Raw genomic sequence first — 27,484 nt, forward strand, 5'->3', positions numbered from 1 at the left:
CAGGGCATAAAGTATATAGTCACCTTCCTTTTCTCAGAGTACAGGTATCTCAAACTAGAGGGCATGGGGCAGCACGGTGGCTCATCGGTAGAGTTGCTGCCTCACAGCGCCAGAGACCCGGGTTCACTCCTGACTACGGGTGCTGTCTGTACGGAGTTTGTACGTTCTCCCCGTGACCTCGTGGGTTTTCTCCGGGTGCTCCGGTTTCCCCCCACAGTCCAAAGGCGCCAATTTGTGTCGAGTTCGCGTTCGCGGTCAGTTGGTTGACAATAATCAGAGACGGCAGTAAACAGACGCCGACTAAACCTTGAACAATATGTTAATTGGTTTGTGGAAATTGTCCCTGGTGTGCAGGATAGTGCTAGCCTGCAAGGATCGCTGGTCGGCGTGGACTTGGTGGGTCTAAGGGCTTGTTTGGGAACGTACAGACAGCATCCATGGTCGGGATGGAACCCGGGTCTCTGGCGCTGTAAGCGCTGTGAGGCAGCAACTCTACCGCTGGGCCACCGCGCCGCTCATGTTGTGCTTCGTTATTTCCCCACAGTTCTTCCCTCAGCTTTAACGGCAATGTCTGCGATTTCAACGCTTTGATTATGTTTAGTGATGGTACATGAAGGCTGTGACAGTAACGGCAGCTGCCAGAGGCCATGTGGGGAAAAGAACTGCAGACGCTGGTTTAAATCGAAGATAGACACAAAATGCTGGAGTAACTCAGCGGGACAGGCAGCTTCTCTGGAGAGAAGGAATGGGTGACGTTTCGGGTCGAGACCCTTCTTCAGACTGAAGAAAGACAGATCAGCCCTGCATAGGAAAGAACTGCAGATGCTGGTTTAAATGAAAGGCAGACACAAAATGCTGGAGTAACTCAGCGGGACAGGCAGCATCACTGGAGAGAAGGAATGGGTGACGTTTCGGGTCGAGACCTTTGTTCACACTGAGTATTTACTGGATAACCTGATACGCACCATCATTCTTTCTGTTGTTGATCTGGTTTGTGATCTGTTCCTGAAATTCGACGAGCGACTCCTCGATGGTTTCGGTCCTGTGTGCCGACAGGGAGAATCTGCGTTTAAACTTCTTCATCTTATCAACGCAGCTGCAAAAAGGGAAATGACACTGGGTCAAACGGAGAAACAAATCTCTTTCCCATCACAAGAAAACGGACCAGTTGCACATTATAAGGCCAGATAAACTTAATTATTCTGTACGTAGCCATAGTCATACAGCACGGAAACAGGCCCTTCGGCCCAACTTGTCGCTGCCGACCAAGATGCCCAATCTGAATAGCTAGTCCTATTTACCCACATTTGGCCATCTAAACAATAGACAATAGACAATAGGTGCAGGAGTAGGCCATTCGGCCCTTCGAGCCAGCACCACCATTCAATGTGATCATGGCTGATCATTCCCAATCAGTACCCCGTTCCTGCCTTCTCCCCTATCCACGTATCTGACCAAGTGAAAGCTGTTATAGTACCAGTATCAGCTATAGGTTCATGTTCATAATAGGAGCAGAATTAGGCCATTCGGCCCATCATGTTACTCCACCATTCAATCATGGCTGATCTATCTCTCCCTCTCAACCCCATTTTCCTGCCTTCTCCCCATAACCCCTGACTCCCGTACTAATCAAGAATCTATCTATCTCTGCTTTAAATATATCCACTGACCTGGCCTCCACAGCCTTCTGTGGCGAAGAATTCCACAGATTCACCACCCCCTGACTAAAGAAAATTTTCCTCATCTCCTTCCTAAAAGAACGTCCTTTTAATTCTGAGACTATAACCTCTAGTCCTAGACTCTCCCACTAGTAGAAACATCCTCTCCACATCCACTCTATCCGGGCCTTTCACGATTCGGTAAGTTTCAATGAGATCCCCCCTCATCCTTCTCAACTCCAGCGAGTACAGGCCCAGCACCGACAAACGATCTTCAAATGTTAACCCACTCAGTCCTGGGATCATTCTTGTCCTCGTTAGGAAAGTGATCCAAATATGGTTAAGATTTAGATTTATTTAGATTTTTTTTATTTAGAGATAAAGGTCCCTGTGACCTTGTGGGTTTTCTCAGGGTGCTCTGGTTTCAGATTTAGATTTAGATTTAGAGATACAGCGCGGAAACAGGCCCTTCGGCCCACCGTGTCCGCGCCGCCCAGCGATCCCCGCATATTAACACTATCCTACACACACTAGGGGCAATTTTTACATTTACCCAGTCAATTAACCTACAAACCTGTACGTCTTTGGAGTGTGGGTGGAAACCGAAGATCTCGGAGAAAACCCACGCAGGCCACGGGGAGAACGTACAAACTCCATACAGACGGCGCCCGTAGTCAGGATCGAACCTGAGTCTCCGGCGCTGCATTCGCTGTAAGGCAGCAACTCTACCGCTGCGCCACCGCGCTGCCCTTTCCCCCACACTCCAAAGACGTACAGGTTCGTAGGTCGATTGTCTTCTGTAAATTGCCCCTAGTGCGGAGGATGCAAAACTGCAATAACATAGAACCAGTGCACGGGGTGATGGCTGGTCGGCGCAGACTCGATGGGCCGAAGGGCCTGTTTGTACGCTCTATCTCTAAACTAAACTAAAGCAGTTCTTATTTTCTTACATGCTCTCTGGTGCATCTGACAGATTCCCCAACACTGCCTGAAGAAGAGTAGTGATGTGTCCATGTGATGAGCACTCCAACATTAATCCATCAAGCAACAGCAGCAGAATATCTAGTCACAATTCTAGATATGATTTATCACATCATTGTTGGGGGGGTGAGGAGGTGGGGGGGGGGGGGGGGGAGAGAGTGGGGAAGGGGGGGGTGTGAAGGTTTGCTGTGCTCAGATTGAGTTTAAACATACAGCATGGAAACAGGCCATTTAGCCCAACTTGTCCATGCTGACCAAGATGTCCCACCTAAGCTCAGTCCCATTTACCCACGTTCGACCCTCTAAGCCTTTCCTGTCCATGTATGTGACCAAGTGACTTTTAAATTCCAGTACCAAGTCCACGCCGACCATCGATCGGCCATATGCTAGGTCTATGTTAACCGGTGAGAACAAAGGGGGACCTGGTGTGGGGGAGGGGAGGGGGATTACTCTAGTTTTAGAATTCTCTGCCCAGGGGATAAGCCTGCATTTGTTTGAATGTTTGTTCGTTCTTTCCGGTGAAGACGCTGTGCACATGGCAGCCAGCCAACAGTCGTTCGTTTAGCTTAGTTTAGAGTTTAGAGATACAGCGCGGAAACAGGCCCTCTCGGCCCACCGGGTCCGCGCCGACCAGCGATCCCCGCACATTAACACTGTCCCACACCTACTAGGGACAATTATTTTTTACATTTACCAAGCCAATTAACCTACAAGCCTGCACGTCTTTGGAGAGTGGGAGGAAACCGAAGATCTCGGAGAAAACCCACGCAGGTCACGGGGAGAACGTGCAAACTCCGTACAGACAGCACCCGTAGTCGGGATCGAACCCGGGTCTCCGGCGCTGTAAGCGCTGTCAGGCAACAACTCTACCGCTGTGCCACCGTGAAAGCCCCATAAGATTGTCTTTTTCTTTTTTGGTCACTTTTAATTTAAATTTTAATTAATTTCAAGTTTTCGTGTACCTTGGTTGTGTGTTGTGACTGTTGGCAGACCAATTTCCCTCTGGGGATGAATAAAGTTCTATCGTATCGCATCGTACCCCTCTACACACCAGGGGCAATCTACAGAGGCTAATCAACCTACAAGCTTGCTCGTCTTTGAGACGTGAGAGGAAACCGGAGAAACCATATGCAGTCACGGGGAGAACGTGCAAACTCCGCACGGACAGCACAGAAGGTCAGGATTAAACCCGGGTCTCTGGCGCTGTGAGGCAGCAACTCTACCGCTGTGCCAACGTGCCTGTACCAACTGGTTGTCATGTTTTTCTTTATCGCATGACTGAGCACATTTCAAAAATAAAGTTCTTTCGGCTCGAAACATCCTTGAAAGCGTTCTTTCTTTAAGCAGGGGCATTCTTGTTTTAAATTACACCCTGGCAACACAAAGGGCAGGGAGAGTAACTCAGTAACTTCCCGCCTCACAGATGCTGGTAAAAGGTTTTAATTTACAATTATATGCTTTCATAGCCAGAATATCAGACCATCAGCATGTGATCCTGGCACCATTTAAGGCTGCCTTAAATGTCAACAGAATCACAACGATTGTTATCAAATTTTTAAAAATCACTCTGGGGAAATGGGGACTCTGTGTTGCAGGGTATTTACGAGGCTCATCACACAGCAATAGATTAGTTTAGTTTAGTTTAGTTTAGAGATACAGCGCGGAAACAGGCCCTTCGGCCCACCGGGTCCGCGCCGCCCAGCGATCCCCGCATATTAACACTATCCTACACACACCAGGGACAATGTTTACATTTACCCAGCCAATTTACCTGCATACCTGCACGCCTTTGGAGCGTGGGAGGAAACCGAAGATCTCGGAGAAAACCCACGCAGGTCACGGGGAGAACGTACAAACTCTCTATCGCTGCGCCACTGTGCCACTCTCGTTTAGCTTAGCTCAGGTTAGAAATACAACTTGGAAACAGGCCCTTCGGCCCACCGAGTCCACGCCAACAATCTATCACCCGTTCACACTAGTTCCATGTTATTCGACTTTCGCATCCACTCCCGACACACCAGGGGAAATTTCACAGAAGCCAATTAACCTGCAAACCTGCACATCTTTGGAATGTGGGAGGAAACCGATGCACCCGGAGAAAACCCACGCAGTCACAGGACGAAGGTACAAACTCCGTACAGACAGCACCCGTAGTCAGGATCGAACCTTGTTCACTGGTGCTGTGAGGCAGCAGCTGTACCGCTATGGAAGCAACGTTATGTAAAGATCACAAGGTGCTGGAGTAACTCAGCAGGTCATGCAATATCTCTGAAGGGTATCTGTAGCCCTGGGCACTTGCATGGGTCCCAGCTGTGCCTGGCTTTTTGGCCGTTACACCAAACAGTCCTTGTTCTAAATGTACACTGGCTGCATTAACAACTACATTTGGGCATTTTGGGAGGTCTAACATGTGCAGGACCTCTACAGTGAAGGGCAGGGATCGGGGGAGTGTTGTGGAGCAGAGTGGTCTGGGATTGTAGGTACATAGTTCCTTGAAAGTGGCGTCGCAGGTAGATGTGGGTGGTCAGGTTAGTTTTAGTTCAGTTTAGTTCATTGTCACGTGTACCGAGGTACAGTGAAATGCTTTTGTTGCGTGCTAACCAGTCAGCGGAAAGACAATACATTTACAGTGTGTAGATACATGATAAGGGAATAGCGTTCCCTTAACGTTCAGTGCAAGGTAAAGCCAGTAAAGTCCGATCAAGGATAGTCCGAGGGTTACGAGTGAGGTAGATAGTAGTTCAGCACTGCTCTCCTGAACACCAGGAGTGGTCAAGTTAGGTAGAGCTCTTAAAGATAGCACGACTTAGATAGAGCTCTTCAAGATAGCGGAGTCAAGGTATATGGGAAGAAGGCAGGAACGGGGTACTGATTATGGATGACCAGCCATGATCACAGTGAATGGTGGTGCTGGCTCGAATGGCCTACTCCTGCACCTATTGTCTATTGCCTTCAGCGCAATGGCCTTCATCAGTCAGAGTATTGAGTGCAGAACTCGTTGACTTCACCAACTTTACCCAATCCTCCACTGATGCGCCTCCTATTCACATACAAAGCCCTAAACGGGCTTACCCCCCACCCCCCCATATCAAAAATCTTCTAACCCACCACTCTATCTCCAGGTCCCTCAGGTCGGCCGACTTGGGGCTACTCACTATCCCGCAGTCTAGGCTTAAGCTCAGGGGTGACCGCGCTTTTGCGGTTGCAGCTCCGAGACTGTGGAACAGCATCCCTCTCCCCATCAGAACTGCCCCCTCCATCGACTCCTTTAAGTCCAGGCTCAAAACCTATATCTCCTCCCTAGCGCCTCTGAGGGGGCGCTGTGAACTGTTTATGTATGTGCTGTTATGTTTGTGTGCCATTGTATGTTCGTTTCTTAGTACCTGAACTGATGTACAGCACTTTGGTCAATGTGGGTTGTCTTTAAATGTGCTATACAAATAAAATTGACTTGACTTGATGCTGGCTGACCCGCTGTCAGTTCCTCCAGCACTTTGTGTTCCGCGCAAGATTCCAGCATCTGCAGTTCCTTTTGTCCCCATTATGTGAAGAATACTTGCATTAATCTAGCGCCTTTCATATCCCCTTCAGTGCATTCCAAAAACTACTTGGGTTAAACCGTCGCTGTACCGTAGGTAATAAGGTGGCCAGCTCGAACAAAGCAAACACCGACAAACAACAGTTTATTAATTCCTGTATAGCCGATATTGGCACTGCTATTGCGAGATAAATATTGGCAAGGCAGCAGGGATAACTGGAGAGAGTGGCCTGGATAGAGTGGATGCGGAGAAGATGTTTCCACTAGAGGGAGAGTCTGGGACTTGTTCGGCACAGACACCATGGGCTCGAGGGGCTGAAGCTGAACCGTACGCTTCCACATTATCTGAATCTACGGTGATGTCCGATCTTACTCAAGTTTATTTGTTCATGGGTTAACACCTTTGGAGGCAATAACAATATCTATTACCCGTCCCCGATTCGCCATGAACTGTGGAAGTAGCCATTGTCAAGTAGATGTTTCCACTGGTGGGAGAGTCTAGGACCAGAGATCATAGCCTCAGAATTAAAGGACGTTCCTTGAGGAATAACGTTCAGTGCAAGGTAAGGTAAAGCCAGTAATCTAGGTTTCCTGATGGCGGGAGTGAAATAAGAGCGTGGCCAGGGGTGGTGTGGGTCTCTGACGATGCCGGCTGCCTTTTTAAGGCAGTGAATCTTGGGAGATCCCTTTGACGGTGGGGAGGTCAGTGCCCGTGAAGGACCGGGCAGTGTCCACCACTTTTTGCATGCAATCTTCTTCGTTCCCTGCGTGTGGCCAACATCCAGTGACTCTTGCTGAATGTGTGCTGAGACTCAAGGGAGGATTGCTAAAGTACAGCAACTCCTAGTCAACCCTAGACAAGCAACAGTGTGTACCTTCAGGAGAGCAAAGGGGAAAACCCGATGAACAAAGTCCCCTCTTTGTAGCCGAAACTTTGTTGACGCATTTTATAATAAAATTTATAACAGAAAATAGTCAACAGCTTCTCTCGGAGACAACAACAGTGAGATCACAAGTAACTAAATAAAGCTTTTCTTTGACAACTTCATCTTCTGGTGACTTGTTGTTGTTTTCTTGTCGGTTTTCTGAATTTTTGCCTTGTTCCTTACAAAATTGCTCAGCAAGAAAAAGAAGAGATTAACTGTATTTGTTAAGAACCATACGATGGCAGCGTTTAAGGGGCTTTTACACAGGCACATGGATGAGGTCATGAGGAATAGGAGTAGAATTAGGCCATTCGGCCCATCGTCTACTCTGCCATTCAATCATGGCTGATCCATCTCTCCCTCCTAACCCCATTCCCGGAATGGCGGGACTATCATATGTTGAAAGACTGGAGCGACTAGGCTTGTATACACTGGAATTTAGAAGGATGAGAGGAGATCTTATCGAAACGTATAAGATTATTAAGGGGTTGGACACGTTAGAGGCAGGAAACATGTTCCCAATGTTGGGGAAGTCCAGAACAAGGGGCCACAGTTTAAGAATAAGGGGTAGGCCATTTAGAACTGAGATGAGGAAAAACTTTTTCGGTCAGAGAGTTGTGAATCTGTGGAATTCTCTGCCTCAGAAGGCAGTGGAGACCAATTCTCTGAATGCATTCAAGAGAGAGCTGGATAGAGCTCTTAAGGATAGCGGAGTCAGGGGGGTATGGGGAGAAGGCAGGAACGGGGTACTGATTGAGAATGATCAGGCATGATCACATTGAATGACGATGTTGGCCCGAAGGGCCGAATGGCCTCCTCCTGCACCTATTGTCTGTCTATTGTCTATTCTCCTGCCTTCTCCCCGTAACTTCTGACACCCCGAACTAATCAAGAAACTATCTATCTAAGGTAGACACAAAATGCTGGAGTAACTCAGCGGGTCAGGCAGCATCTCGGGAGAGAAGGAATGGGTGACGTTTCCAGGTCGAGACCCTTCTTCAGACTATCTATAATCTATCTATTTCTATCTCGGATGTACAGAGAATTGAGGGATGTGGGTCATGTGCAGGCAGAGGAGATTAGTTTTACATTAGTTAACATACTGAATCATGTTCAGTATGGACACTGTGGGCTGAAGGGCCTGTTTGTGTGCTGGTTTGTTCTACGTTCCGAGCTAACCACTTACAACTTCAGAGTGTCCCAAAGCAATTTAAATGCAATGAAATACTTTTAGAGGTGCAGTGATCATTAGAATTTAGGAATGGAAGCAGCCAATTCATGCACAGTAATCTTTGAAAAACAGCAATTTGAGTATTTGTTTATTGATATGCATTCAGCGACTGATATTGCATGGGACATAGGTTATAATATTCCACTCGTATAGGAACAATGATGCGAGATGTTTAATGTTCAGTGGAACAGGCAGAACGTACCTCTGCCATCGACATCAACAAGCATCAGTCAAGATGGCCAACCAGTGAACAACAGAACAAGGGGCCACAGTTTAAGAATAAGGGGTAGGCCATTTAGAACGGCGATGAGGAAGAACTTTTTCAGTCAGAGAGTGGTGAAGGTGTGGAATTCTCTGCCTCAGAAGGCAGTGGAGGCCAGTTCGTTGGATGCTTTCAAGAGAGAGCTGGATAGAGCTCTTAAGGATAGCGGAGTGAGGGGATATGGGGAGAAGGCAGGAACAGGGTACTGATTGAGAGTGATCAGCCATGATCGCATTGAATGGCGGTGCTGGCTCGAAGGGCTGAATGGCCTACTCCTGCACCTATTGTCTATTGTCTATTGTCTATAACAGGACCAGCAACTTCCAGTTTTACAAAACAGTTAACAAACCAAACACATTCCAAGTCTGAAGAAGGATGTCCGGCCTGAAATGTTGCCTGTCCATTCCCTCCAGAGATGCTGCCTGACCCGCTGAGTTACTCCAGCACTTTTGTAAACCAGCATTTGCATTTGCTCGCGTCTCCATGAAGTATTCATCGCAAGCTGGGCTCCATCATCTGTTCACGCTAGTTATAGTTTGGGGTGGCACAGTGGCTCAGTGGTGGCACAGTGGCTCAGTGGTGGCACAGTGGCGCAGGGGAAGATTTGCTGCCCGAACTTGGTGTCTTTTTTTGTAAGCTAGCAGCTGCAGTTCCTTGTTTCTTCATATCTCCACCGATCACATTCCAGGCTTCGTCCTGACCCCACTTCTCTCCCAGCTTTGTCCCCCACGATCAGTCAGTTTGGAATAGAGCTCCATAGAGCTCAGAGGACCATCGGAACACAGCTACCAGCCTTGGAGGGCATCTACAACACACAATGCCTCAGAAAAGCCACCAGCATCCGCAAAGACTCCTCACACCCCTGCAACAGTCTGTTCGAACTTCTACCATCGGGCAGACGATACAAGGCCTTCTACGCCCGCACCTCCAGACTCAGGAACAGCTTCATCCTCAGGGCCATAGCTGCCATGAATCGGTCCTGCTGAGCCGAATGGTCACATCGCACAGCGAACCGGCACAGATCTACTTGCACTTTATACTGTTTTAAAACTGTTTCTAATTTGTTTCATTGGGTTGTTTAAATTAATACTGACTAGCTAATTAATTTATTGCATCGTATCGGAGGCGCATTCCCAATCTCGTTGTACCCCTGTACAATGACAATAAAGATATATTGTATTGTATTGTTTTGTATTGTTCTTCACAAGGTGCCTCTTTCACACAGAGGGTGGTGGGTGTATGGAACGAGCTGCCAGAGGGGGGTAGTGGAGGCAATGCACTAGAGCAACATTTAAAAGATATTTGGACAGCAGCATGGATAGGAACAATATAGGAGGATATGGGCCAAACACATGCAGGCGGAACTAGTGTTAGATGGGGCATCTTGGTCGGTGTGGGCAAGTTGGGCCGAAGAGCCTGTTTCCATGCCATATGACTCTATGATACAAAGTGCTGGGGTAACACAGCGGGACTCTGGAGAACATTCAACATATGACGTTTCGGGTCAGGACCCTTCATTAATCTGACCCGAATCGTCATCTATCCATGTTCTCCAGAGATGCCGCCTGCCCCGCTGAGTTACTCCAGCACTTTGTGTTTCACTCAGGTTCCCAGCATCTGCTGTTCCTTGGGGCTCCAAAAACATTCCAAAGTCAAGTCAGAGAGTCATAGAGCATGGAAACAGGCCCTTCGGCCCAACTTGCCCACACTGACCAACATGACCAATCTACACTAGTCCCACCAGCCTGCATTTGGCCCATATCCCTCTAAACCAGTACCTATCCATGCACCTGTCTAAATGTTTCTTAAACGTTGCAAGGGTGGGCTTCCTCCAGATGCTCTGGTGCATTGGCATTGCTTAGTCTGCACGGTTATTTCTACTCCAACACGTTCCTGTAATTCTCTTAGTGCAAGAATCCATCATGGAGATATTCAGTTTAATCAGCTTGGGAAGTGAACAACTTTTAAAATGACTCAGCTGCAAGGGAGAGATCATATTCCAAAAATAATAATTTCATCATATGACCACCGATTTGCAGAATCAGTCAAGAGATGGCGGACCAAATGTGTCGGAAGGACATGCCGATGCCGTTTTAAAGCCAAGACAGACACTAAGGCCTGGAGTGACTCAGTGGGCCAGGCAGCATCTCTGGAGAAAAGGAATGGGTGCCGTCTCGGGTCGAGACCCATCTTCAGGCTGAGAGCCAGGGGAAAGGAAGACGAGGGATAGAAACGGTACTTAGGAATAATGAATGGAAGATATGCAAAAAGCAACGATGATCAAGGAAATGTGTAGCCCACAATGGTCCATTGTTGGCTGTGGGATTGGTGGGAATGAGCTACGAGGACAGTGGAAAACAACAGGGCAACAGTGAAACAAGTACGATGACTTGGGTGGGGGAGGAACGGAGAGAGAGGGGATGAAGTTAGAGAAATCTTCAGCAGCACGGTGGCGCAGCGGTAGAGTTGCTGCCTTACAGAGACCCGGTTCGATCCTGACTACGGGCGCCGTCTGTACGGAGTTTGTACGTTCTCCCCACGACCTGCGTGGGTTTTCTCTGAGATCTTCGGTTTGCTCCCACACTCCAAAGACGTACAGGTTTGAAGGTTAATTGGCCTGGTATAAAATGTAAACTGTCCCTGGTGTAGGATAGTGTTAATGTGTGGGGATCGCCGGTCGGCGCGGACCCGGTGGGCCAAAGGGCCTGTTTCCACACTGTATCTCTAAACTAAACTAAACCAAGCTGAAAATCAATATTCGTACCAGCAGAACTGTGTAAAAATATCCTTTCATAAGACCTTAAGTGGTAGGAGCAGAATTAGGCCATTCGGCCCATCAAGTCTACTCCGCCATTCAATCATGGCTGATCTATCTCTCCCTCCGAACCCCATTCTCCCGCCTTCTCCCCATAACCTCTGTCTATCTCTGCCTTAAATATATCCACTGACTTTGCCTCCACAGCCTTCTGTGGCAAAGAATTCCACAGATTCACCAAAGAATTCACCCTGTGGCAAAGAATTCCACAGATCCACTGCCACCCTTTGAAGATTAATTTTGGTTTCACTGTATTCGGTCATGTCACAAGGACTGTTTTCCTCCTCAGTTTTCCCTTCACAGCCCCGTGCAGAATGCAACATAGCCTCTGGAAAAGATTTGGTTGCCATGTGTTAGGTGGTCAGCCGGGAGGGGGGGGGGGGGAGGGGGGGGGAGCGAGAGACAGAGGTATCGTTTGTTGAAGAGGCGTTAGATCAAACAGTCAGCACTGTTCTCATTAAAAGCATTTTGCAGAGCTGTTTGCTGAATCAACTATGCAGGAAATATTTTCTTGCACCCTCGAAACATCTGTTAGGAGCAAGGGTCGGCTTTGATCCTTGACAACGCAGGTTGCTGAAGGAAATCCATTTGCAATGCTGCCCTGTGCTCCCTCTTTTCAGATGCTGATCATGTTTAGTGTAGTTTAGTTTAGAGATACAGCGCGGAAACAGCCATGATCACACTGAATGGTGGTGCTGGCTCGAAGGGCCGAATGGCCTCCTCCTGCCCCTATTGTCTATTGTCTATTGGAACAAATGCATTAGGCTTAAAACAAAAAGTAAGCCAAACCAATTTAGTCTGGAATTGTATTAAGGTCCAGATTGGGTCTAGAGAGGTCAATATTAAATAGCGCATAGAACATTACAGTGCTTCGCTTGGGCAGCTTCAGACTGAAGAAGGGTCTCGACCCGAAACGTCACCCATTCCTTCTCTCCTGAGATGCTGCCTGACCTGCTGAGTTACTCCAGCATTTTGTGAATAAATACCTTCGATTTGTACCAGCATCTGCAGTTATTTTCCTACACTTTAAAGCAGTGTCTTCTAATATTTGACCTTTCCTTTCCTGGATGAATAACTGTTTTGACTATCATAGGTTATGGGACCAGAATGATGCCATTCAGCCCATTCAATCATGGCTGTTCTACCTTTCCCTCCCAACCCCATTCTCCTGCCTTCTCCCCACAACCTCTGAAACCTGTACTATTCAAGAATCTATCTATCTCTGCCAAAGAAATATCCACTGATGGCCTTCACAGCCTTCTGTGGCAATGAATTCCACAGATTCACCACTCTCTGGCTAAAGAAATTCCTCCTCATCTCCTTCCTAATAGAACGTCCTTTAATTCTGAGGCTGTGGCCTCTGGTCCTAGTCTCTCGCACCATGTGGAACCTCTCGCACATCCACTCTGTCCACTGACTTGGCCTCCACAGCTGTCTGTGGCAATGAATCCCACAGATTCACCACCCTCTGGCTAAAGAAATTCCTCCTCATCTCCTTCCTAAAAGAACGTCCTTTAATTCTGAGGCTGTGGCCTCTGGTCCTAGTCTCTCGCACCATGTGGAACCTCTCGCACATCCACTCTGTCCACTGACTTGGCCTCCACAGCTGTCTGTGGCAATGAATCCCACAGATTCGCTAACCTCTGGCTAAAGAAATTCCTCCTCATTTCCTTTCTAAAGGCACGCCCTTTTATTCCGATACTTCGATCAGGTCTCCCCGCCACCTCTGGCGTGCCAGTGAAGTGGAAATAGGTTGGCAGCCCTGCCAATTGTGTCGGCATCACAACTGTTTCACACCAACAGTTGTTCACGGGCAGCCTAAAAATAACAAAAGCATTGTCATGTTCTACAGTTGGCATCTCTAATTGTTTTCTTTATAACCTCATTTTATCTCAGTGCACCAGATGCCACCTGATCAGGAGAGGATTGGGAGAGGGATGCGAATTCACACTGTGCCTGACAAGCTAAAAATAGGAGGTGTGAGTTTTTGAAAGTTTGAAAACATTCTGTGAATTTTAGACACCAAAGTTAATTTAACCAGTGGAAAACCAGAGCGGAGAAAAAATACGCAATTATAAATAAGTAAGTATTGAAGTGTCAACCTTATCAATTTCATTTGCAAATTGTGACCAAGATGCCCCACCTACCCTCATCTCGTTTAGTTTAGTTTAGGGATACTGCGCGGAAACAGGCCCTTCGGCCCATCGAGTCCGCGCCGACCAGCGATCCCCACATACTAGCATTATCCGAGACACCAGGGACAATTTTGCAGTTTTACCAAAGCCAATTCACCTACAAACCTGTACGTCAATTGCCCACCTTTGACCAATATCTGCACAGAGGCGACTCTGCCTGCTGAGTTATTCCAGCACTTTGTGTTTTGTCGAAGGGCAGAACATTCTTTTCACCTCTTGCATTGTCCCAGAGAAAAGAACAACTACTTGAAGTGAAATGTCACTTTTAGCATCTCAGCGATGCATTACCAAGTGAAGGAGGATAACGAGAGTCTAGGACAGGAGGGAAAAATAATCACAGAACTTAGTACTTAGAACAGTACAGAACAGGAATGGGCCCTTCAGTCTGTATCTGTGCCAAACGTGATGCTCAGGCAAACTCCCATCCGCCTGCATATGATCAATATCCTCCCATTCCCTGCATACCGTAAGATCATAAGTGATAGGAGCAGAATTAGGCCATTGATTAAAATGTCGGGATGATGAACCCAGCCAATCCCCCGGCCACACGGCAACAATGGATTATCTGCACCAGGGCTCCGTGGGATCTCACCGTGCAATGAGAGCCAGCTCTAGTTCCCAGAAATACTACAGCAATCCCACTTCAAAATATAGTTATTTGTTATAAAATGCTTCTGGTCATGCTGCAAGATTCTGGAGGAACAGGTAAGGTAGACACAAAATGCTGGGGTGTCTATTTCCGCACTGTATCTCTAAAATTCCAAACATGGCCTAACCAAACTTTTATACAGCTGTAACATGACTAACCAATAATTCCTTACCCCCCTACCAACTAACGTTGTCACTTTCAGGGAGCTGTGAACTTGCACTCCAAGACCCCTCTGTACATCAATGCTCCTCGGGGTTCTGTCATTTACTGTATTTGACCTTTCAAATGCAGCGGCTTACACTTACCCAGATTAAACTCCATCCACCATTTAGTTCAGTTTAGAGGTACAGCGCAGAAACAGGCCCTTCGGCCCACCGAGTCCGCGACGACCAGCGATCCCCGCACACTGATCCCACACGAAACATAGAAACATAGAAAATAGGTGCAGGAGTAGGCCATTCGGCCCTTCGAGCCTGCACCGCCATTCAATATGATCATGGCTGATCATCCAACTCAGTAACCCGTACCTGCCTTCTCTCCATACCCCCTGATCCCTTTAGCCACAAGGGCCACATCTAACTCCCTCTTAAATATAGCCAATGAACTGGCCTCAACTACCTTCTGTGGCAGATAATTCCACAGATTCACCACTTTCTGTGTGAAGAAATGTTTTCTCATCTCGGTCCTAAAAGACTTCCCTCTTATCCTTAAGTAAATTTTATTTTTTTTATTATTTTTTTTTTTTAATTAAAAAATTTAAAATAAGGGACAATTTACAATTATACCGAGCCAATTAACCGACACACCCGCACGTCTTTGGAGGATGGGAGGAAACCGGAGAACCTGGAGAAAACCCACGCAGTCACGGGGAGAAGGTACAAACTCCTTACAGACAGCACCCGTAGTCAGGATTGAACCCGGGTCTCTGGCGCTGTAAGGCAGTGGCCCTGCCGCTGCACTGCTGTGCTGTCCTTTCTCTGCCAAAGTTCCCACTGACCTATGTTCCTCTGTGTCCTTTAATACCTTCTCCACTACTCGAGCGATGTTCATGCCGTCTGCAAAGTTAACAAGATGTTGCTAACCACAGCAGCTAACACCTGAAAGTGATTTATTGGCAATGCGTATCTCTGATATCTTAAGCGATCTCTCTCGTGAACATATATGGATAGATCAGCACACAACACCTTGTCCCATTCCCTCCTCATTCCTGTGGCCCAACATTGACAAAGCCACACCTTTGACATTCTCATCATAAGCTCTCCATCATTTTCCCCCATTTCGGTTACCTTCTCCCCCAGCCCGACATGTCTCTGCGACCTCTGCTTATCTCCAATCCTGCAGTTTATTCCTTTAAATGCATCTTGCAAAAATTATTGGTTTCCTATTCTAAGACTGCAAGTCAGAACTTTTGGCGGCACGGTGGCGCAGCGGTAGAATTGCTGCCTTACAGTGCCAAAGACCCGGGTTCATAGAAACATAGAAAAATAGGTGCAAATGTAGGTCATTCGGCCCTTCGAGCCAGCACCGCCATTCAATATGATCATGGCTTTTTCCCCATATCCCTTTGGCCCTAAGAGCTAAATCTAACTATCTCTTGAAAACGTCCAGTGAATTGGCCTCCACTGCCTTCTGTGGCAGAGAATTCCACTTCGATCCTGGCTAGGGGTGCTGTCTCTACGGAATTTGTACGTTCTCCCTGTGACTGCGTGGGTTTTCCCCAGTTGCTCCAGTGTCCTCCCAAATTCCAAAGACGTACAGGTTTGCAGGGTAATTGGCTTTGGTACAAATTGTAAATTTTCCCTGGTGTGTAGGAGAGATTTGATAGAAGTTATGAGAGGCATAGATAGGGTAGACCTTTATCCCACACATGTACAACACTAGAGAACATAGTTTTAAGGTGAGAGGGGGAAAGTTTAATAGAGATGTGTGGGTCAAGTCTTTTACACAGAGGGCGGTTGGGGGCCTGGAATGCATTGCCAGGGGTAGTGGTGAGGCAGATACGATAGTGGCGTTTAAGAGGCTTTTAGACAGGCAGATGGAAGTGTAGGGAATAGAGGGATATGGATCATGTACAGGTAGGTGAGGTGAGCGTAGCCTGGCATCATGTGTGGGAAAGAAAACTGCAGATGCTGGTTTAAATCGAAGGCAGACACAAAATGCTGGAGTAACTCAGCGGGTCAGGCAGCATCTCTGGAAAGAAGGAATGGGTGACGTTTCGGGGTCGAGACCTTTCTTCTTCAGACTGACCCGCTGAGTTACTCCAGCGTTTTGTGTCTACCCTCGCTTGGCATCATGTTCGGTGCAAACAATGTGGGCTGAAGAACCTGTTCCCTGTGCTGCACTGTTCTATGTTCTATGTTCTACGTTCAATTCACAACAGAACAATTAGGGACCGCAAGCAGTCTGTGTCTCCCAGAGAGGGGAGAGGGTGGGTTAGCACAGCGGTGTCCGTGTAAACATGATTACACACTAGGCATCTCAGTTCAACAGAAATGTCCCAAATCAGACTTTCAAGATGGAGCGTGGAAACAGGCCCCTCGGCCCAGAGTCCACACTGACCAACGATCGCTGGCACACTATCCTACACACACTGGGGACAACTTGTGGAATTCGCAACTTGTGCACAATCCGCAGGCATTGCCACTTTCATTTCACTGCACATCGTGGATGTGTATGTGACAAATAAATTTGACTTGACTTGACTTGAATTCTCTGCCTCAGAGTGGAATTCTCTGCCTCAGAAGGAAGTGGAGGCCAATTCTCTGAATGCATTCAAGAGAGAGCTAGATAGAGCTCTTAAGGATAGCGGAGTCAGGGGGTACGGGGGGAAGGCAGGAACAGGGTACTGATTGAGAATGATCAGCCATGATCACGGTGAATGGCGGTGCTGGCTCGAAGGGCCGAATGGCCTACTCCTGCACCTATTGTCGATTGTCTAACTTACAATTGTTTACCGAAGCCAATTAACCGACAAACTCGCACAACTTTGGAGTGTGGGAGGAAACCGGAGCACCCGGAGAAAACCCACGTAGGTCACGGAGAGAGCGTACAAACACCGTACAGACAGCGCGTGTAGTCAGGATCGAACCCGGGTCTCTGGCACAGTGGGGCAGCAACTCTACCGCTGCGCCACCGTGCCGCCCGTATTCTTACACAACCCATGTGCAAAAGTAGTGCGGACAGAGGGAGGCGGGCCGGGGGTTTCCCAGCCAACTGGACTAGCCGCACTGATCTCAGAAGCTACTGAATTAACAAGGAGATAATGACGGCGGCCATCGATTGCAGCCAGTTATGGCAGTCAGAACTCATTCAGTCTATTCAGTGCCTGACTTGTAACTAGGGAAACGCCAGCGGCGAGGTTGAATAAACATCCTGGGAAAACCTGTTCTAAATGCATCGCCACACTGAGAGAGAAAGTGACAACGATCTATGAAGATTACCTCAGCCCCTCCAGCTGAATCCAATTTATCAATCATTTTGCAAGTCAAAGATAGACACAAAATGCTGGAGTAACTCAGCAGCATCGCCGGAGAGAAGGAATGGATGACGTTCGGTCTGAAGAAGGGTCTCGACCCGAAACATCGCCCATTCCTTCTCTCCAGAGATGCTGCCTGTCCCGCTGAGTTACCCCAGCATTCAGTGTAAACCAGCATCTGCAGTTCCTTCCTACACATTTTGTAAGCCATATTATGCTGACTCAGGTCAACAAAGAGTGTGTCCCTGTTCACCTAAGTGGGAAGGAGTTAAATGAATGCAAACAGGTCCTTATTAGTTTGTTTAGTTTATTATTGTCACGTGTACAGAGGTACAGTGAACAGCATTTTCTTGTCGTCTGCCGTCCAGTCAGCGTTGAAACACAATTCATGATGACAATCGAGCCGTCCAAGGTGTACAGATACAGTTGCCCGTGCCAACCAAGATGCCCCATCTATGCTGGACCCACCTGCCCGTGTTCAGCCCATACCCCCTCTAAACCTGGGACACAAAGTGGTAGTCTGGAGTAGGGTCTCGACCCGAAACGTCACCCATTCCTTCTCTCCAAGATGCTGCCTGACCTGCTGAGTTACTCCAGCGTTTTGTGACACAAAGTGGCAGAGTAACTCCGCGGGTCAGGTAGCTTCTCTGGAGAGCATGGGCGTTTGGGCCGAGACCCTTCTTGAGCCGAAACGTCACCCGTTCCTTCTCTCCAGAGATGCTGCCCGACCAAGCTGAGTTACTCCAGCTTTTTGTGTCCGTGTCCTTCCTGCAACTAGATCTGCTCCTTATGTGATCTATGAACATAAACTGAACAGTTCTCACTGCGAGGGGCTCCCACATCGCTGCAAAGAACTCCCCTTCTCGATTATATTCCCCCGCATCCGGTGAGCGAAAATTGCAGTCTGAGAATGCTCCCCACTCAGCCAAGGGGGCACAAACAAACAGCTTTGCATGATTTCCTTCGGGGAAATCAGGGAGCAGTGATGCAAATTCTTCCCTCGAGCAAAGAAATGGAAACAAAATGAGCTACTGTTCTTGAAACAAACTTCCGTTGTACCTTAATACCTCCCCTCGGTCATCTACAGATTCTATTTTTAAAAAGAAAGAAACACAGAGTGCTGGAGTAAGTCAGCAGGTCAGGCTGTATAAGAAAATAACTGCAGATGCTGGTACAAATCGAAGGTATTTATTCACAAAATGCTGGAGTAACTCAGCAGGTCAGGCAGCATCTCGGGAGAGAAGGAATGGGTGACGTTTCAGGTCGAGACCCTTCTTCAGACTGATGTCAGGGGGGGAGGGACAAAGGAAGGATATAGGTGGAGACAGGAAGATAGAGGGAGATCTGGGAAGGGGGAGGGGAAGAGAGGGACAGAGGAACTATCTAAAGTTGGAGAAGTCAATGTTCATACCGCTGGGCTGCAAGCTGCCCAGGCGAAATATGAGGTGCTGTTCCTCCAATTTCCGGTGGGACTCACTATGGCACTGGAGGAGGCCCATGACAGAAAGGTCAGACTGGGAATGGGAGGGGGAGTTGAAGTGCTCAGCCACCGGGAGATCAGATTGGTTAACGCGGACCGAGCGCAGGTGTTGAGCGAAGCGATCGCCGAGCCTGCGCTTGGTTTCGCCGATGTAAATAAGTTGACATCTGGCGCAGCGGATGCAATAGATGAGGTTGGAGGAGGTGCAGGTGAACCTCTGTCTCACCTGGAAAGACTGTTCGGGTCAGGCCGCATCGCTGGAGAACATGGACAGGCAATGCTCGAGACGGCATCCTTCTTCAGACTAGGCGTGGGGAGGAGGGGGGGAGAAAACTGGGAGAGGGAATAGGCATGACAAATTGATAGGTAAACATAGGTGGGGGGGGGGTTAACAGGCAGATGGTTTGAAAAATATATATATTTTAAAGGCAGAGATAGATAGATAGATTTCTGATTAGTGCGGATGTCAGGGGTTATGGGGAGAAGGCAGGAGAATGGGGTTAGGAGGGAGAGATAGATTGGCCATGATTGAATGGCGGAGCAGACTCGATGGGCCGAATGGTGTAATTCTGCCCCAATCACTTGTGACCTCGCAACCTAAAGGCAGAAGATTGAAAACAGAAGGTGTGAGACAAAAGGAATGAAGAGTTGCAAATTGTGAAGCCAGAGGGAGGAATTTGGGTGGTGGGGGAGGGGAGAAATAGGTGTGAGCCCAGGTGGGGCACAGAAGAGGGAAGGGGGGGGGGGGAACACGGAGAAAGGGGAGGGGGTTGCTGGAGGTCACCTAAAATGGGGAAGTTCAATGTTCGTGGTGTTGGGTTGTAAGCCGCCCAAATTTACAACACCATTTATAGATTCCATTTATTTAGTGCCTTGAATGCATCAAAAAGATCTCATGGGGTGTCACTTCACAAGGTCTAAATTGGTACTGGGCCACATAAACAGATGGGCGGCAACATGGCGCAGCGGTAGAGTTGCTGCCTTACAGCGCCAGAGACCCGGGTTCGATCCTGACTATGGGTGCTTACTGTACGGAGTTTGTACGTTCTCCCCGTGACCTGCGTAGGTTTTCTCCGGGTGCTCCGGTTTCCTCCCACACTCCACAGACGTACAGTTTGTAGGCTAATTGGCGAAGGTAAAATTGTAAATAGACCCTAGTGTGTGCTGGATAGTGTTAGTGTACGGGGATCACCGGTCGGCGCGGACTCGGTGGGCCGAAGGGCCTGTTTCCACATTGTATTTCTAAAACTAAACTAAACTAAAGAGATTTATTGTGCAGATGATCAAAAGCTATGTCAAAGAGGAAGGCTGATTCACAAGACAAGGCGTAATGATTTGGAATTCAAGGCCTGAGAGAGTAATGGAAATTGAATCAATTGTCTCTTTCAAAAGGAATTAGATAACTACTGAAGGAAAGAAATTCCAGACCTCAGGGTAAGAACCACAGAACAACCATCAAGTTCAAAAACAGATTCTCCCATTGTTAACTGATGACTCATATGTTAAGGATGAATACCTGATCTTCCAGTCAATCTTGTCTGGTCATTGCACTTTTAAAAAAAATCTGCACTTTCCCTGTAGGAATAACACTATCTTTTGCACCTTGTTTATTTTCTATTTTTACACTTCCTGGTGTATTCATGTACAGTATGATTTGCCTAATTCGCACGCAAAACAAAGTTTTTCACTGTGTCTGGGATCACAGGGTGGGGCAGCGGTAGAGTTGCTGCCTTATAGCCCCAGAGAACTGGGTTCGATCCCGACTACGGGTGCTGCCTGTACGGAGTTTGTACGTTCTCCCCCGTGACCTGCGAGGGTTTTCTCCGGGAGCTCCGGATTCCTCCCACACTCCAAAGAAGTACAGGTTTGTTGTTATTTGGCTTTGGTAAAGATTGTAAACTGTCACTAGTGCGTGTGGGATAATGCTAGTGCATGGGGATCGGCGGTCGGTCTGGACTCGGTGGGCCGAAGGGCCTGTTTCCGTGCTGAATCTCTAAACTAACTAAACATGGCGTTAATAAACCAATATCAATATGGGTCAGTCTGTCAAAATGTTGACGTCAGTTTCACAAGTTCGCAAGTTATAGGAGTAGAATTAGGCCCTTCGGCCCATCGAGTCTATCCTGCCATTCAATCACACAATAATCACAATCACAATAAAACTTTATTCACCAAGTATGTTTTGCAACATCGAGGAACTTCATTTGCCATACAGTCGTAACAATGAAAAGCACAGGACTCACAAAATACATTTTAACATGAACATCCACCACAGTGACTCGTCCACATTCCTCACTGTGATGGAAGCTGAAGAAAAAGTTCAACCTCTCCCTTCTTTGTCCACCAGCGGTCGGGGACCTCTAACCTTCCGTTGACGGGACGATCTTGACGCCCGTAGCCGGCGACGAGCCTTCCTCGTCGGGGGGGGGATCTTAGCTCCTCCGCGCCGGGCGATCTACCACGGATCGGGGCCAGTCAAACCTCGTGCGGCTTTTGGAGCTCCCGACCGGTCTCAACCCGAGACTGCGAGCTCCACGATGTTAAAGTCCGCAGGCTGCTTTGGAGCGTCGATCCCAGGCAGGCTCAGATGATAAGTCCCCACGGGGACTCAAGGTCAGTCCCAGGCAGGACCTCCAGCTCCACGATGTTAGGCCGCAGAGCGGCCAGAGATACGATCCAGAAAAACAATCGCATCTCCGGCAAGGTAAGAGATTGAAAAAAAGTTTCCCCCGACCCCCTCTCCCCCACCCACCCCCCACATAAAACAAACCAGAGAACATTTACACAAACTTTTAAAACTTACCAAAAATAACAAAAAGAGTTTGAAAAGGACAGACAGACTGTAGGCGAGGCAGCCATCATGCCTGATCTCTGCCTCCTAATACCATTTTCCTGCCTTCTCCCCATAACCCTTGACACCCGTCTAAAAGAGCACCCGTTAATTCTGAGGCCGTGACCCATGGTCCTAGAGTCTCCCACCAGTGGAAACATCCTTTCCACATCCACTCTATCTAGGGTCTCGACCCGAAACGTCGCCCATTCCTTCTCTCCTGAGATGCTGCCTGACCCGCTGAGTTACTCCAGCATTTTGTGAAATAAATACCTTCGATTTGTACCAGCGTCTGCAGTTATTTTCTTATACTATCTGTGCCTTTCATTATTCTGTAAGTTCCAATGAGGTCCCCCCTCAACCTTCTAAACTCCAGCGAGTACAGGCCCAGTGCTGTCAAACGCTCATCATGTGCTAACCCACTCATTCCTGGGGTCATTCTTGTAAACCTCCCCCCCCCCCCCCCCCCCAGCATCTGCAGCTCACTTTTATTACATTAAAATCATAATATTTTTATAAAGAAACTTGGCGAGTTAACACATATATAATGTGACATGATATAACACATTATGGGTGACAGAGGCTAAACAATCACTTGTCCGATGCAGCGTTGCGAGACAGTGATTGCCAGCAGGTGTAAGTGGCTTGCAAATACCTCCCTGGTGGATGGCACTATACACGTGGCTACACAGCAGTGCCAGCAAACTGTGTTCTGTCCCCAAAATTCATTAATTCATTCTCTTGACTTTTATGGAGTGCGTTCAGAGACAGCAAAGGGAATAGATGGCTCAATCATTCCGGCTGAAGTAGACAATAGCTGCAGGAGTAGGCCATTCGGCCCTTCGAGCCAGCACCGCCATTCAATGTGATCATGGCTGATCATTCTCAATCAGTACCCCGTTCCTGCCTTCTCCCCATACCCCCTGACTCCACTATCCTTAAGAGCTCTATCTAGCTCTCTCTTGAATGCATTCAAGTCTGGGATTTTCCCAGAGACCGTCCAGAAAGTGTCGACCTCAGCCGGGAGTGCGGAGAAGGGTATTGTTAAGGCTGGTGGAAAGGACAATTAATCTGAAGAAGATGTCTCGCCCGAAACGTCACCCATTCCGTCTCTCCAGAGACGCTGCCTGTCCCACTGGGTTACACCAGCATTTTGTGTCTATCTTCGGTTTAAACCAGTATCTGCAGTTCCTTCCTACACATATTCTTTACTCTAGTCTAAATGTACATATATTCCCTTATCATGTACATTGTAATTGGCTCGATTGCAATCATGTAATGTTTTTTCCGTTGACTGGATCGCACGTAACAAAAGCTTTTCACTGTACCTCGGTACACGTGACAATAACTAAACTAAACTCAACATAAGAAACATGCAATTCACCCTGACTACTTCACACCAAGAGATTATTTTTTACCACAGTTTTCCAGACCTTCACAGCTTATAATTTCTCCCTCCCTCAATTTTTAACCTTGCTTCCTTCTTAAGATATCACAGCTGGTGACATAGAAACATAGAAAATAGGTACAGGAGGAGGCCTTTTGGCCCTTCGAGCCAGATGCCATTCGAGCCATTCAATATGATGGCCCTTCAACAATGGCCCTTCGAGCCATTCAATATGATCACGGCTGATCATCCAAAATCAGTACCCCGTTCCGACTTTTTCCCCATGTCCCTTGATTGAGTAGAGCTGTTGCCTCACGGTGCCAGAGATCCGGGTTCGATCCCGACTCTGGGTGCTGCTTGTGTGTGGAGTTTGCACGTTCTCCCCGTGCCCGCATGGGTTTCCTCCGGGTGCTCCGGTTTCCTCCCACATCCCAAAGACGTGCGGGTTTGTAGGTTAATTGGCCCTCTGTAAATGTCCCCCCTCGTGCGTAGGAAGTAGATGAGCAAGTGGGATTTCATGGAACCATTGTGAATGGGCGATCGACGGTCGGGGCGGACTCAGTGGGCCGAAGGGCCTGTTTCCATGCTGTATCTCTCAGTTCAATTCAATTCAATGCTGTTTGTCTCAACTACTTAGAAGTTTGTGAGTTCTGCTTTCTATTCTGTTTTCAAGCAAAGTAGTTTCTGCAAAATTCCTCATTTGATTCATTAATATCATTATTCTGATATTAATATCTTAATGATATTAATATCTTTCTGTTGCTTTTGTATTCCCCCAATACTGTCTCCATGTCACTCCATCTCCTCTCACCCTTTCATAATCCAATTCATATCGTCATCTGTTCAACCCATTGCCACTGTAAAGACCCACAGCCTGGTCAATCTCCAGATAATTATGACTTCTCAGTTGCAAGAGCTTATAATCAAACACAGCTCCATCCAAGACCACAAGAAATTGCAGAGAGGTGTGGACACAGCTCAGACCATCGGGTAAACCAACCTCCCTTCCACTGACTCCATCTATACCTCACGCTGCCTCGGCAAGGCCAGCAGCCTAATCAAGGAAGGCATTCAAGCGAGAGCTTGATAGAGCTCTTAAGGATAGCGGAGTCAGGGGGTATGGGGAGAAAGCAGGAATGGGGTACTGATTGAGAATGATCAGCCATGATCACATTGAATGGTGGTGCTGGCTCGAAGGGCCGAATGGCCTCCTCCTGCACCTATTGTCTGTTGTCTATAAAGATCAGTCTCACTCCGGTCTCACCCCGGTCACTCCCTCTTCTCCCCTCCGGCAAGAAGTACAGAATTGTGAAAACACACACCTCCAGATTCAGGGACAGTTTCTACCCTGCTGTTATTGGGCAACTGGACCATCGTATCACCAATTAGAGAGAGATCCTGACCATCCATCCATCCTGAGAGAGGTCCTGATCTACCACTCTTTGTTATTCATGCCCTGGGTGGCACATGGCACAGTGGTAGAGTTGCTGCCTTACAGCACCAGAGACCTGGGTTCAATCCTGACTACAGGTGCTGTCTGTACGGAGTTTGGACGTTCTCTCTGTGACCGCGTGGGTTTTCTCCGGGTGCTGCGGTTTCCTCCCACGCTCCAAAGACGTACAGGTTGCTGCTGGGGGAAATGGCTCCTGCAAATTCTCCCTAGTGCTTCGGATAGAACTAGTATGCAGCGTGGACTTTGTGGGCTGAAGGGCCTGCTTCCATGCCGTCTCTCTCTAAACTCTCTAAAAACCCACACACACACACACACTGGGTGTGTGGGGAAACTAATACAGAGGCCAATTAACCTACAATGGGGATGTGTGAGGAAACCAGAGCACCTGGAGGAAGCCCACGCGGTCACGGGGAGAAGGTGGGGGATCTGGGGATTAGGGAAGTCCAGAACAAGGGGTCACAGTTTAAGGATAAGGGGGAAGTCTTTTAGGACCGAGATGAGAAAGTTTTTTTACACACAGAGAGTGGTGAATCTGTGGAATTCTCTGCCACAGAAGGTAGTTGAGGCCAGTTCATTGGCTATATTGAAGAGGGAGTTAGATGTGGCCCTTGTGGCTAAAGGGATCAGGGGGTATGGAGAGAAGGCAGGTACGGGATACTGAGTTGGATGATCAGCCATGATCATATTGAATGGCGATGCAGGCTCGAAGGGCTGAATGGCCTACTCCTGCACCTATTTTCTATGTTTCTATGTTAACTCCACACAGACAGCACCTGAGGTCAGGGTCCAACCCCCAGGGTCTCTGGCGCTGTGAGAGACAGCAACTCACATAGAAACATAGAAACATAGAAAATATGTGCAGGAGTAGGCCATTCGGCCCTTCGAGCCTGATCAATATGATCATGGCTGATCATCCAACTCAGTATCCCGTACCTGCCTTCTCTCCATACCCCCCTGATCCCTTTAGCCACAAGGGCCACATCTAACTCCCTCTTAAATATAGCCAATGAACTGGCCTCAACTACCTTCTGTGGCAGAGAATTCCACAGATTCACCACTCCACCAGGCAACCCCCAATGAGGCGACCATCAACCAACCAACACCCAATCCTTGTCAGCCCTTTAAGGCTTGTGAACTTCACACACACACACACACATACAGTGCTTTCTTTCCCAGGCGAGAACTTGCAGCGTGAAGACCATAGAGCAGATCCCACAGCCGCTGGGGGTTTGGTCGCATCGTTTACAGCCAGCCAGCTCCCTGATCTGGTAGTGAAAGCACACAAACAGCCTCTCTCTGCTTCTCCCCCGTCTCTATGAAACGCAGAAGCAGCGTTTAGAAGTGTATCGACGCACATAAATCCCACTGACTTGCCCCAGCTTGTGCAAAGACGCAGTATTTTTAATTAAAATAAACCTAATGTCCCCCCCCCACCCCCCTCTGCACCGCAATAATAGGAAATGCAACAGCTTTACAACATCTGCAGCAGTTGTCTGTTAAATTAAAAAAAACTGACATTGCATCGGTTTTGTTAATTACAGCGGATGCTATAAATCAGCACATACTCACATCAGTCCCACAGGTTCAAAACAAGAGTTGCAAATTTACTTCTGGATTATTCCAAGCAGGGTTTTCTTTTTCTCCCCCCCCCCCCCCCCCCCCCAAGAATTTTTTTATTTAAAAAAAAACAAAAAACAAGGTTGCCACTCACAAGACTGTAACAAGAAGAGACTGGATCTCAGCGAGTTTTGGTTTCAGTGATACTGGATTAAAGCTGCCTGGTTAGCACCGTTCAACGAGCATCATACGCACACACATACTTCATGGTCTGATGAGAGTGTGGATCACATCAACATCGGCACTGATATCAGCCCTGCTCCGCCTCTCTCTCTCTCTCTGTCCACACATTCCCCAAGCTCTTTAATCCAGCCTCCTGCCACTCTATTCCATGATGTCCCCTCTCAAATCATGCGTGCTGTTCTCTCTGGGGGTTGTTTTATCCCACTCTCTCTCTCTCCCCCACTTCCTCCACCCCTCTCCCCCCCTCCCACCTCCTCCACCCCTCTCCTCCACCCCTCCCACCTCCTCCACCCCTCTCCTCCCACCTCCTCCACCCCTCCCCCCCACCTCCTCCACCCTCCCTTCCCACCTCCTCCACCCTCCCCTCCCACTCCCCTCCACCCCCCCCTCCCACCTCCTCCACCCCTCCCCCCACCTCTTCCACCCCCCCCCCCACCTCCTCCACCCCCCCCCCACACCCCCCCACTCCAACCCCACCTCCTTCCCATCTCCACCGCCAAATCTCCTACAAAATGTCTTCAGTCTTTGCAGCAGCCTGCTGCTCCCTCCCTATCATGTACACACAGGGAACTTGTTTACTGATTAAAAATTGCTGTTAAAAAAAAAAAGAAAGAGCCTGGAAAACGAATAACACAGAAAGGAATGATGTGCCCGGCTTTCCTGAAATGTTCTGGGAATAATGAATGTGTCGGAAACTGGCTGCAGATGCTGGTTCAAAGCCAAGATAGACACGAAAAAAAATGCTGGAGAAACTCAGCGGGTCAGGCAGCATCTCTGGAGAGAAGGAATAAGTAATGTTTCGGG

The 27,484-nt window shown here is 48.2% G+C and overlaps 1 protein-coding gene across 2 annotated transcripts in view; it reads right to left on the reverse strand.

Annotated features, from left to right (window-relative positions):
- Positions 1-26,900, reverse strand: part of LOC144605529 (cyclin-dependent kinase 18-like) — an 87,864-nt gene extending 60,964 nt beyond the window's left edge. The window contains exons 1-2 of one of the 2 annotated variants that reach the window (XM_078420905.1): positions 26,592-26,900; positions 966-1,096 (exon numbers count right to left, since the gene is read on the reverse strand). In XM_078420905.1, coding sequence (XP_078277031.1) covers positions 966-1,083 — 118 coding nt within the window. In that variant the 5' untranslated portion in view covers positions 1,084-1,096; positions 26,592-26,900. Of the gene's footprint in view, positions 1-965; positions 1,097-26,449; positions 26,531-26,591 lie in introns of those variants that run through there. The other variant, XM_078420906.1, reaches the window with a different exon arrangement.
- Positions 26,901-27,484: the final 584 nt, after the last annotated feature.

Source organism: Rhinoraja longicauda, chromosome 24, assembly GCF_053455715.1.
Source record: "Rhinoraja longicauda isolate Sanriku21f chromosome 24, sRhiLon1.1, whole genome shotgun sequence".
NCBI classification, from domain to species: Eukaryota; Metazoa; Chordata; class Chondrichthyes; order Rajiformes; family Arhynchobatidae; genus Rhinoraja; species Rhinoraja longicauda.